Source organism: Hippichthys cyanospilos, chromosome 2, assembly GCF_059441005.1.
Source record: "Hippichthys cyanospilos isolate Australia breed blue-spotted pipefish chromosome 2, RoL_Hcya_1.0, whole genome shotgun sequence".
Taxonomy (NCBI): Eukaryota; Metazoa; Chordata; class Actinopteri; order Syngnathiformes; family Syngnathidae; genus Hippichthys; species Hippichthys cyanospilos.
In genome coordinates, this window is record NC_142370.1 from 14,083,951 (window position 1) to 14,096,994 (window position 13,044).

General features: G+C 38.0%; 1 protein-coding gene across 1 annotated transcript in view; it reads right to left on the reverse strand.

Annotated features, from left to right (window-relative positions):
• Positions 1 to 278: 278 nt before the first annotated feature.
• LOC148427474 (cilia- and flagella-associated protein 47-like) overlaps positions 279 to 13,044 on the reverse strand; it is a 48,592-nt gene continuing 35,826 nt past the window's right edge. The window contains exons 57-67 of the mRNA XM_088409009.1: positions 12,235 to 12,342; positions 11,401 to 11,512; positions 10,916 to 11,020; positions 10,595 to 10,751; positions 10,382 to 10,465; positions 9,054 to 9,180; positions 7,533 to 7,711; positions 5,908 to 6,067; positions 2,850 to 3,011; positions 1,686 to 1,854; positions 279 to 1,600 (exon numbers count right to left, since the gene is read on the reverse strand). Coding sequence (XP_088265135.1) covers positions 1,424 to 1,600; positions 1,686 to 1,854; positions 2,850 to 3,011; positions 5,908 to 6,067; positions 7,533 to 7,711; positions 9,054 to 9,180; positions 10,382 to 10,465; positions 10,595 to 10,751; positions 10,916 to 11,020; positions 11,401 to 11,512; positions 12,235 to 12,342 — 1,540 coding nt within the window. The 3' untranslated portion in view covers positions 279 to 1,423. The remainder of the gene's footprint in view (positions 1,601 to 1,685; positions 1,855 to 2,849; positions 3,012 to 5,907; positions 6,068 to 7,532; positions 7,712 to 9,053; positions 9,181 to 10,381; positions 10,466 to 10,594; positions 10,752 to 10,915; positions 11,021 to 11,400; positions 11,513 to 12,234; positions 12,343 to 13,044) is intronic.

Sequence of the window (13,044 nt, forward strand, 5' to 3'; positions counted from 1 at the left end):
CCTTCATTTTAAGAGGTGTGTGATTTATGATGTGATTTAGGACCATGACTTATTTCTAATAAAGAAGAAATAAAAGATATCACCTTTGATTTGAACCAATGCAGTCACTAGTCATTGTAAATCCTTTGATGTAGTGTTCATCAAAGGCGAAGTTTATGTCAAGAGCCAGACCAATAAAATCACAACATAATTCAAACAAGTATAGGCTATGAGATAAAAAAGCCTTCATATTTAATGAACAATCCTTTTACAAAACATAAAATCAATCTCAGAACCTTTTTAGAATAAAATTGAATTTGCTGTGGTTTCACCTCTACGCGTGCATTTGAACCGATAACAGCGATTGTATAAAAGCACTCATTTTTCTAACAAGGTATTTGGAACTGAAAAATAAAGTGTCACCTTTCAAAATGTAATTAACTTTAGGAATTAAGTATTTTCACTCTATTTTCTACGCGCACAAAATGATTTGCAAAACCTAAATTGACATCATTACAACTTACATGAACTGATAATAATTTATTTCCAACTGTCTTGTCATCTTTTCATAGCGTGTGCCTTGGCCACCCAACTTCCAGTTGTTTGGGTTTTTTTTGTTGTTGTTTTTTTTTCCCAATCATTTTCAGTTTGAATGTGTTCCCATGCACATATTAGACTGTATTAGATTGTAGACTAGACTGTATTAGACTGTATATTAGACTGTAGGCGTGGACTACATACACACCATACATACACACCAGTGAAATTTCTGGCTCTTCTTTTAGAGTTTAGACTCACCTCTCACTGCCTCCTCGAATCCCAATGTCCTCCAAGTGGTTCAGCTACATATATCTTCTGATTTGTTGAGCTCTGTGTCCATCAAAGCTTGATTCATAATGCAGGGCAGTATTGGACCAAAATTCATTCATCAGAGGCCGGCACTTATCAACTTTATCCATTAAGCATACGGGAAAATACATGTATTGAATGACTTGTTGCAGTCAGAATTGGTGCATGGCTGATATAGTTCCAAATTTGACTACATTTACAGCCAGCAATGCAGCATAGGCAAATGACAACAGCGACGTGGTCAATAGGCGCTGCATAAAATTGAAATTCACATGTATTTATTTTATTTTATATTTACATTGATTTTAAATCAATTATACTAAGAGGTTGTTATCATAAAATGGTAAAAAGGTAAAAGCAAGGTTGAAACTTACCGATGCCTGATTATTATGAGTGAAAATGACAATGCCAAATAAGTCTACTCTAGTCCTATGTTGGTTCCTTAGCGCCAACATTTTGACAGAGGTTGGCGGCATATAAGGTGTCAACTAGTTAGAGGGCACACTACAGTTGACACTGCTTTTGAATGGGCCAGCCATGGCCCACGGGCTGTATGTTGGACACCTCTGCCCGGTCCGAGGAACGAGATGAGGAGTTATCGCCGAACTTTACGTGGCGATGAATGCGCCAAAGCTGGAATACGAAGATTCCTTGTTACAAAGCTGGAACGCTGTTCACTGGTGGGTCTGAGATCTGATGCGGTGTTGGGTGCAGATGCAAACAGAGGAGGGGTTACACCTCTGATGTCATAAATCCACTTCATGTTTGATGCCTGTGGTAATAATTGGTTACCTGTCAATCATGCAGCTTCCATAGAGCCACGAGTTCACAAACAGCGATTTGGAAATATTTCTTACCTGAATGGTAAGTCTAGCATTGTGCCTCTTATTTTTGATGGTGGGGGTGAAAAATACGTTGATGAGAGCACCACTGGAATCGACAGGTGGCAACATTCCCGAGATTGGAGTTACAGTAAACTCATTGCTGCTGCCAGGCTGGAACGTTGCGGTAAACGGCTCTGGCCTCCTGCGAATTTCAATTTTTTCACCAAAATTAGACCGAGGATTTGTTCATCTTCTTTTTGAATAACAACCATACATATGTACACATATGGAGAAAACTGTTGTTAGCCCTCTGTTCATGAAAGAAATGTAATAATGAAAGAAAGAAAATAATGCTAACGATAGTGAATTGACTTGTGCAATTTCTAAATGAATTCTGTGTGAATGCTGAAAGATCAATACCGTAAATTGAATGTGAGGATGTGGAATGATATGGAATTCATTGGAATCAAATTGAAAAGTATATTATGCAAAAAAAGGAGAAACTGAGTTTTACTCAATCGCGCCACCCATACCTGCGGTATGAGCACTTATCCAGGCCAGTAAAATTAGAAAATACAAAATTTTGCTGTAAAAAGGCCAAAATAAAGAGAGAAAAATAGGCTGTCTCGTTTGGGATTTGAACCCAGTCCCTCTAATGACCAGACTAGAACCTTAAGCTAACACTGGCTTGTTAAAGCCTATGGAACGAGATTACCTGGTATTGAATCGTCATCTTAATGTTCAAACTTCAAAATAATGACTTGAATTGAATCAGGATATGTATGTGTCTCATTTTAACTACCGCATTAGTGAATATATATATATATATATATATATATATATATATATATATATATATATATATATATATATATATATACACACACATATTCTAGCGTCCTGACAATTCTCATTTGCTTCCTCTGTTTAATGCTAATGTCAATCAATCAAACGATCGCTTATAAAATGTTGCTGGAAAGTCACAACGCTCGAGCTGGAGAGCTATTTTTAGAGCAGGCCGGCAAGAACCCGGGCTCCCACTGCAGACGAAAATAAATGGCAACTAACAGTTGGATAGACACTTCAGTCAGCATCCATTGCCCTTGATCAGCCACATTTTTGTGAAAATGCTACAACTGAAAACATTGGTGGCAAACATTCCATTCAACCTACAAGGAGGAGAGCAAGAATACATACCAAGTGGTGCTGGTCAAGTAGAAGCCCAGAGCAGATGTTTTCCCAAACTCAGTAACATCCGTGTCAACGACATCGTCAACCTGGGGCTCTGTGGCGATGACATTGAGGGAAAATTCCCACGTTTGTCCGGATGCATGTTGCACCACTAGAATTGCAGAGAATCTGAATACACACACACACACGCGCACACACACACACCATTTACACTGTCCATTAGAATACACACATTCAGTGCCAAAGACGAGTCATGCCATTAGATGTATTTTCTTTGGGCTGGGTTGTATGTGTCTGCTGCACTGTCTCGTTACATTGCAAACAGTTTGAGGAGTGGGAACGAGCCAAATCTCCGTCTGAAAAGCGGTGCACCATTTCTATTTGCTGACAGCGAGTGGATCCATTTCTATTTGCTGACAGCGAGTGGATAGACGCGTCACTCTCACGTCAGCGCAAAAAAGTCCACAGACCTTTAGTCAAAAAATGTGAAGCATACTGTAGATTCGAACAGGGAACATGTTTATGTTTATAAACAGAGTATGTGTGTTATGATAGCAGGCTTATGTAAAGAGGTAGATGAAAAAATCCTCCTAGGGAAAAGTCAGCGCTTTTATTCTGTATAACTGATTTAAATAATCACAGAACACAATATTGTGAGTATTCACATTGTCAAAATGCTCTGAAAGGGTTTTGCTCAGTGTATATTTCTGACCTTGAATTAATTACATTTTCAATATTTTCATCTTATGATGAATTGGCCTCCTTGTCTCATGGCAATCAAGTGGAGAGGAGGGATGGTATCTGCACAGTGAGGGATGAGGTGCAACTCCCACATCATTTTCAAACAGAGATCACTAACTCTGCAAGGTAGTGACTCACACAGGCGCATTAGGGACTTGCAGATTAAGATCAAGCATGATGAATGAATGAATCCTTTCAGGAGGAAACCAAATAAAGTGTTCAAGCCAAATAAGAATTGAGCCATTTGTGGCAGTAGTAGTGTCATTTACAGTTAAAATCTCATTGTAGTAGACATCCTCTGCTTAAAACATCATCATTAAACAAAAATGCAAACATTTGCTAAAATTGATTTGATAACTGTAGAGTGATGTGTTTTCTTTGTAAGAAGGTGCTGGCTTCCAACAGAAGCATCTCATTTTTAGCAAATCACCTCGCTGCATCTGTAACCATAGCTACAACAAAGATGCCTGCCAAAGTTTGTAGTGAACCATAGCAAAGCTTTTTGCCAAACTAAACTAAAACCCCACATTTGAGCGAGTCTAAGATGAACAGGATGGACAATATTTTATTTTGATGTTATTTTCGAAACATTTGACCAAGGGCAAAAGAAAGTAGAACAATTCCTCCCGATGTTCATAATTGAAGGGTTCAGTCTGCACTTGGGACTAGTCTCAAAGACACTACAGCAGAAGGTAAATGTTTACAACTGCATCTATTTAAAAAAAATAAATGACAGAAGCCAATTTTGTTGTCGTTGTATATCAAATTTTTGATATACACCGCAATAATATAATTTTGAATGTTTTGTTTTCCAGAAATGTTTAGGTTAGATTAATAAGAGTTTAATTACAGGAATTATTTACAGACATTTATAAATGAATCTTAATAGTATTTAATATCTTGACAACACTACTTCTAACTTGATTTTTAATGACAAAAAATACTGGATTTTATCACATTTTTCTGCTGAAATAAATGCACTTTGAGTACTTCCTCAAATGTCTCGAGTTGGTTCAAAATGCAGGAATAGGAACACATAATAGAGAGCAAAATATCTGGTATTTGTTTTGAAATTTGTAAACGGTCTTGTTTCATCTCAAGACCCTCCAGCCCTACATTGACGCCGGTGCCTGAGATCACCATTCTAAGTGGACACTCAGAAGGGATAGTGTACGTCTTTTTCCACGGTTGGTTCCTAATTATTGAATGAAATCTCAGTGCTCATTAGAAAAGACCCATAGCAATCAATTTTTACTGTAACAATTGCATTGAAGCCCTTTTCCCCCTTTGGGATTCAACACAGCACAATACTTTACCTTAATTTAGCGTTTGTTTTGTCAAATCGTTTTCATCTTTGTAAGTGTGTTAATGTTTTAAAATCATGCTACGCTTAACTTTCATGCTCAATATAAGACCGAGCCTATTCATTTGTGCCCACTCGTGTGGCCATTTTGCTTCAGCAAGAGAGCAAAGTTAATTGCATCCCACCTGGGATGTCATCTACAGTGGACACAAATGAATAGGCTTGCTCTCACGAGGTTAGGCCTAATTTGATTCATGCACATTTTTTCAGTTGTGATTGATGTTTTCCGAGTATTCGTTAAATAAAACTCAGTCGAATTAAGATGAACCAAACATTTTCAAATTCCCGTTACACTAATAACGAAATGCATCACAGTGTTAGGCTATCTACATGATGAAAAGGGCTAAAGCATTTTGCCTGTCCACCTAAATAGAGTTGAAGAATATTGCTTATTTTATCAGTAAATATCGGTTAGATGAGTTGCATTTAATAATTCACAATGCCACTCATGAAAGTGAGAACCCTTTTCTTGTTGTTGTTCAAAGCTCAGCCACCCAAACAGCATGTATAAGATGACAACAAGAGGGCCTTCCAACAGTGTGGAAAAGCAGGGCTATGCAAGGCAGAACTCAGGCGAAGCTTTGCGCATGTATTCAGTAACAAACGAACACCGAGGAGACAAGTAAGGCGAAAACGAATAACATAGTTATTTACTCAGCGTGTCATCTGTTATTTACAAAGCAAGGGGACAGACTGATTGAACGCGCTCTCCTGTTGTGCGCCTGCATCATGACAGTCTTGCTATGAGATGGCGTATTTGCTCCACACAAGAAGGGGTGAAAAATATGCCAGCTTTCCTAACATATTGGACCTGTTGATCCATATAAAAATGGTTCGTCAAGCTGTGAGGACACACTGTATGAGACTGCGTGTTTGTGTGTCTTTGCATTAATCAAGCGTGCGCTTGGTTGCCTCCTGTCGGTGTGCATGAAGCTTTGGTTCGTGATTTTTAAGACACACCTGCATTGCTTGATCGGACTCCAGATCAGATTGATCGTCAGCGTCACGACGCCGGTCTTAGGATCCTTCATCCCTGTTTCGATGGAAGCAGTCAGGCAGTCCTCATCTTCACTGTCGAAACATACCTCACATTGGAAGTCTTCCATGTGCACATGGGAAACTGGAAAAGGCCATTAAAAAAGCAGATTTTCATACATGCTGAATGATACACCTTACATGCAAAAGCAGTCATGGAAATGCTTATCAAAACAGTCAGAAATTTGATTTAAATGAAAAAAATCACACAGCTTTTTGGCAGGTGTAAACAATATTCATTTGTACGTGAATATCAAGGAATGCTTATGTTCACATCAAAAAGGAAGGTTAGTATTGTTTATCAAAATAGTCCCGTGTTACTTTTTCACGTGTCGACTTTTGAGAACTTGTCAAAACAAATGAATTCTGTAAATAATTCATCATGAGACTTCAAAAAAATCAGCAATGAGCGTACAGTTCTGCATGTTTGAGCTTGCTGTAACCTTGACCTTCGACCTTTGTTTTCATCATCTTTTGAAAGGAAACATCAATCACAAGATGCAACTCTGCAAAAAGTTCTCAGAGCTACAAAACGTTTTAGACATCTAAAGTGATCACATTGCATATAAAAAAGGAAAAATAAGTCTTACGTTATGTTCTTTAAGTTAATTAAGTCAAACAAATGACTAACCTGTAGCCACCACGAAAATTGCAAACCAAAAATCCATTTGTTTTGACATTTTATCATGTGGGTATTATGCAATAAGTGCAACTGAATTACATACTACTTCACTTTCTGTAAAAAGAAAAAAAAAACGTGTGGATCATACAGTCATCTTTCTAAGACTTAGAAAGACTTAGAATCGAAGTATACTAGGGACTATTACACTTAATGAAACAAATACATTTGCTGAAATAATCATCAATTTGTAGTATTTACAGGACCAGTCACGTTTGGAAACACCTTCATATACAAAAATACATTAAAAGAGGTAAAAAAAAACTTAATAGCACTATGAAATGTGCAGCTGTGAAATGAACGTCATTCAAGGTCACAAAGCATCATAGGCATCATAAAGTTGACTGAGAAAATACCAACATGTGCAATGCTGTCATCATGGAAAAAAGTTGCCTACTTTGATAAAAATATCTACTTTGATATATCTAAAATCCTTCAAATATTTTGCTTTGAACAACATGTTTAACTTGAGTTAATTACTCCTTGCATGCTGCTGTATATTATGGATGACTTTTTATATTCATAGCTTTGTATTCGTTTGCATTGTAGGAGGAAAACATTGCAATTTAATTTGATATCCAACATATGACAATAGTATTATATATAACATATTACAGGAGCACCATAATTTTCATATTTACAAATACATTTAGAAAGCCGACAAACCACCGTAATTTCACTTTAAATTGAGTACATTTGTTTTTTTTTTTTTTTTCCCAAAGTCACTGAGAGCCACTACAGAAGAATAAAAGAGCCACATGTAGCTCTGGAGCCATGGGTTGTAGACCCCTGGTCTAAGACTAAAAAAAAAGACCTTGCCACTGTTGACACTCCGCCATTGCAAAATGATAAAAATGCATGCGAGCCGCACCTTCATGTCTTATTTGAGCTCTTGGCACAAATCCAGTGAGCTGGACATCAAGCCTCTTCTCCAGCTGGCAGCCCGCTTCACACTGGACCACGCAGAGCGGCGAATTATCAACAGGCGCACTCAGGGGAATCCCACAGAGAGGGTAGATCCAACAGATGGTCGTCAGCTTCTTCCGCGGCCTGTTTAATTATGAGTGCAGGGCATGCATTAACACTTCACTCTTCATCATTAACAGCAAGTGAAAATAACAGGACAATCCAGGCAAAAATACAGCCGCTACTAGCAGACTTCCTGGCCAACCAAACAACTCCTATGTAAAATGTGTTGAAAATAATCAACAAATCAACAAGTGCCATATGCATTTTATAACCATCGTCTCCATTTGAGGCAATCGCAAGGCCATGTGTATCTATATACGTCACAGTTGTCAAACTGGTGGGCCGGTATCCTGCATGTTAACACTCCAAATGAGATGATTGGTCAGTGTCGTTTATGTCAAGTCTTTGGTTTCTGGAGAAATTTTTACTTAGTTGTGTGGTTTTGCAATTAAATGATATCAATGACTTGGACTGACTTTTTCAGTAAGTTTGATTTGATCGTATCCACCTATTGTAAAACAGCAGCTTCAAAGGCAACCGGAAGTTAAAAAGTTGAAAGATTTGACTCAGTGCACAAATACATGGAAATCTTTGCTTTTGCGTTTGAAAACTTTGGGCCCTATTTTTGTGTCTAGCGTAAGTCCAGCACAAAGCGCAGTTGAACAGTGTTGCGTGGTTCAAGTTTTCTTGGTTTTGAGATTTTCTGTAGATGGCCACAGTTGGAAACGAGGCTTTGCGCCTTTATGGGACTGAACATAGCTGACTCGATTCCCGGCCAATCAAGCCGTTCGCATCATTCCCTTTAAAATCAACAGAATATCTGGGGCTCCGCCACTGTACCACTCCTAACATTTTAAACACATGTCTACTTAACAAATGCAGAGGACTGCTAGATTAAAAAAAAAAAAAATACTAAGATAAAATAAAGTCTGCCACCCCACAATTAGACGTTTTGAGAACCTTAAAAGTATAGTCCTACCTTCTGTGTAAAAAATATTTTGTAAAAAAAACTAACACACATTTCTCAGCTTTCAAGTGCATTTTGGCCATTTAGAAGCCCAGAACAGCAGCATCGGCTGTCGTATAGTCTCTTAATTTATAAAGCTGAGTAATAAAATCAATGCTCATTTATGCTGAGTGCACAAACACATGTCTATTTTTTTTTATCTATAATTAAATAAAAATGAACAAATAGACGATGCTACACTTTGCGAATAACACAAGCCAATACTTTTATCCATCAATACACAAACATTGTTGGCAAGATTTTCTGCAAAAACTTTCAGGCGTGCTGAAGTTCAAAAATGCATTTCTGCGTAAAATATTATAAAGTACTAGAAAGAGTAGTGCCGTTATGATGGGCGTTTTTGTGTTGTAAGTTGCACCCAATGCATAATTTTATAGGAATGAATATCCAACACACCTTTTGCCACTTGTAATGCTGTTGAGGGTCTTCATAAATATGCACAGCCAGGTCTGTTGAGGGTCCATAGACTTGGGTGCAAACACCACTGGCACATCCAAACTACCCCCCTCACTTATCGATATACCTGCAGCAAAAATGCAGCAAACCGTTTTTACCACTACAAAAATCAACCAGCCAATTGGCCTGCTGTACTGCTTGTAATATACAGTGTATAGCGAATATTACAGGGGAATGCAATTAGTGTGTTGGTTTCCTGCAAATTAACAATAACAATATTGTGGTCTGCACACACATTTGATATTCAAAAAGACAGTCCTCAGCAGAGTTTTGGTAAATAAGCAGTTGTGCTCCTGATAAACTGAGCAAATGGATGTCTTCAGTGATAAACTGTTGCACGGTTTATCTCTTTGAGCTTCTGGAAATGTTCAAATTTGTGCTGAAAAGTCTGTGCCCCAATTCACAAAGAATGCGAAAGTAGTGTTTCAATTAGAAGTGAGAAGTCTATCAGGGAATGAAAAAAAAAAGTTATTTCAATCAATTTGAATGCCATTTAATGACAATCGTAGCTGTTATTTGAACCTTCTTGTTGAACATTCAAATGTGAACGCTATCAGATCAGGTTGTGCTGTACCTCATAATTAACTGTGCTGAGAGTGCTCGCCATACTGTAAATACAGTAGAAGTGCCTTAAAATGAAAAAGTTGGATTTATTCAGTAACCAAAATGATTATGTGAAAAAATACAGTAATTACATCAATTTAAAAAAATGTAGCGACCCGAAGCATTTTGGGGACATTGTGCTGCTCTTTGTGGCACCAGTCTTAACTTCACACTTTGTATTGTTTGTTAACATTAAGCAAAAGGGGCTTACAACACCTAAACTAAGGCAAATCTCTTTCGCTTTTAAATACGCATTTTGCATTCATCTAACTGGGAGGAGCAAACAGATTAATTTGTTTAAAGGAATTGGTCAATTGCCACCAAACCCTTGCTTGTACTGGAGTGAGCTGACTTCACTATCATCCAATGATTGTATCTCAGTGTTTTGCTCTCAATTGAAAGCAAACATAAAAAACAGGTACATCACAGGTTAGGTCACTCATCACTCATATGCAAAAATATAGCACAAACACTGTTGGGGTGCACTTTTTGGATTTAACACAGTATATAGGAACTTGTGGGATCCCATTTCTAAAACAAATCTTGACAGGCTCTAGCTATTCACTTTTGTTTTTTTGGTTGTTGTTTTTTTGCATTCTCTAAGTACTCCTTAGAGGGAAAAAGATCTATTCTCTGGTATTATGGAATACAGTAGGTGAACACACCTTCCGCTTGGCTCAGAGATAGAGAGAACACATCCTTGTGAGGTTTCACTGGAGCAACGTCAGTGGCACCACTCGGATCTCTATCTGTTACACATACATACAAAATAAGTTCCATATACAGTATGTGATTTTTTGCGTGCATGCGTGTGTGTGTGTGTTTGTATAGTGGGGTAGTCGTGGGCGCATGTGAAAGGGCAAATTTCGCCATGTGACCTGTAAGCGTGATCCTGAGTGTGGCTGGATGCTCGGTGGGGTTCGTGAAGCGAACGCTGAAGGACTCGCTCGAACCGACTGCAGAGGAAATACTTAGTGGTTCTTCCCATTCGGGCATGAGACCCCGGCCAAATAACAACACACACCATTGCTTCAACTGCAGTGACAAAAAGGTCAAAAAAGAATGTCATGTGGGTGATACAGCAAAAACAGCTTCAACTTTACGTAACCTATTTTGTAAAGGAAAACTGTATTTCAAATAAGGAGCAAGCCATAGGTTTTGAGTGCATGTGTGTGTGTTTGATGTATGTGCATAAACACCTGAGGGCACGTGAAAGTGATCTTAGCTCCGTGGTTACTCTCTCCAATAGATGACGGAGTGAAAATGACCCCCAGTTGGGTGGCAGAGTAGGGCTCTACAGTAAGCTGAAACATGACAAATCCCATGCAAAACAAAACAACCAGGAGAGAGCAGTGACACAAAAGTTAAAAAGAAAAAAGTTAGTTAAATATGGGTAGGGAACGTCCATAATGTGCAACAATTAAACTTGGGATGGATGACCTTGCGTTGAATATCATTGTATTGAGATTAAAAAAAATCTTCATTGGTTTTTCATTTGCTTTTACACAATCATCACAAAGACTAATATACTTTTCGAGCTGTTGGTAGAAATACAATGTCAATGGTAAATCAAATAAAGCCATATCAAAAGATAAGCAATTTTTATCTATACAGCACCAGTTCACAAAAGAAATTAAATCATCTTCATATGTAAGTCCAAAAAAAAAAAAAAAAAAATACTAACAGTGCTTTCTGAGTCCAGTTCCAATGTGTAGTTCCTGGGGTTACTATTGGACACCATCACCTTGATTGTATCTGCCGTTGGGTTGACCACAGGAATGGACTGTCTAGTCCACCTGAAAAGGACAAAAACAGATACAGTTACAGATAATAATGTACTTCCCTTAAAGGGGACGTCAACCCAAAAGTTTTTTTTGTCAATATTATGTTCTGTGCGTCCCCACTAGTCGACACACGGCATCTAGGCTTCTTTAATTTTCCCAGGAGGTGGCTGTTTTGTCACTGGCTTTCGCCAAAAAATGACATTGGTTGCTCAACTGAGCAACTGTGATGTTATTTTGAGGCGACAGCCACTGAGAAAATGGCCACCCCCTGAAATGGATAAAAATAGGTAGATTTTGCTGCTTAATTAAGATTTCCCAAAACAATATGAAAGCTGCTGTGCTTAGACTAGTGGGGCTGCACAGGTGTAAAGCCTTTCCCTTTACGAATTCCAAGTTAATACTAAGTGATGATTTCCAAAGAAACGAGCAGTGTTGTGTTCATACCGATTCAAATATCAAAGCCAATTGAGTACAACAGGAAATCAAATCAATTTGAACCCATCGAGAGAGTACAAACATTTTTGACAATAAAATGTTCAAACAATTTGAAATGAGAAAAGCAAGGAATGAGCTGAACATTGTGTCATTTCACTTCATCTGAATGATATTGTGATTGCATTTTTATTTTACAAAAGTGAAAATCTATTGTATAGCATTCAAAAACCTATGGTGAACATTTTTTAGCAATATGCAGTAACTACAGTGTGATTGTGTCTTTTTGTGGTGCTACCTACTTGCCCAATGGACAGCAAGCCTGTGGTAGTGTCACAACAGCAGAGGGAATTGAATAAAGCTCCAACTCGTACCAAAACTCTCCGACCAGATCAGACTGGAACACCACACTGTTACAGAACAAGCAAAAAATAAAACAAAAGTAACAATGATTATGTTGCACTGGAAAAACAACACGTATATTGTTGTAGGCATTAAGGGATGAAAAATGTATCTTACTAAGTTATCTTATTCATGATATATTCTTATTTAATTAATTAAATTAATGAGTTATCATAATTATCCATCCATCCTTTCTCTACAGTTTTCTAAGTGGGGGACACCCTGAAGTGGTTACCCGCCAACCGCAGGACACACCGATATGGACGAGCACTCACACTCCCAAATACACCTAAAGACAATTTAGAGAGTCCAACCCATGTATCATGCATGTTTTGTGGATTGTGGGAGGAGACCAGGGTACCAAGAGCAAACCCACGCAGGTACGCCCGGCTTCTGCATTTATTCATAACAGGTTCCAAACAAGAGGTTTCACATCATTGTTTGTTGAGTACACTTTGGGTTTTCCCTAACATTTAAACACAGGGACTTTCTAAACTGATAAAAAAAAAATGCTTGCCTACTGTCCCAAATGTTTTTTGATTGAGAGTTCATTTTTGTTCCAGAGTGTCAGGTTTCGTTAAACCTAACTAAACAATCGCCAAGGAAGAAGAGTAGTTGTCATGTCAACCATTGCAACAACATAGGCCAGCTTCAAAATAAACACATCAAATAATACAAGGACATTTATGCAATAGCATTATCAGACTTTC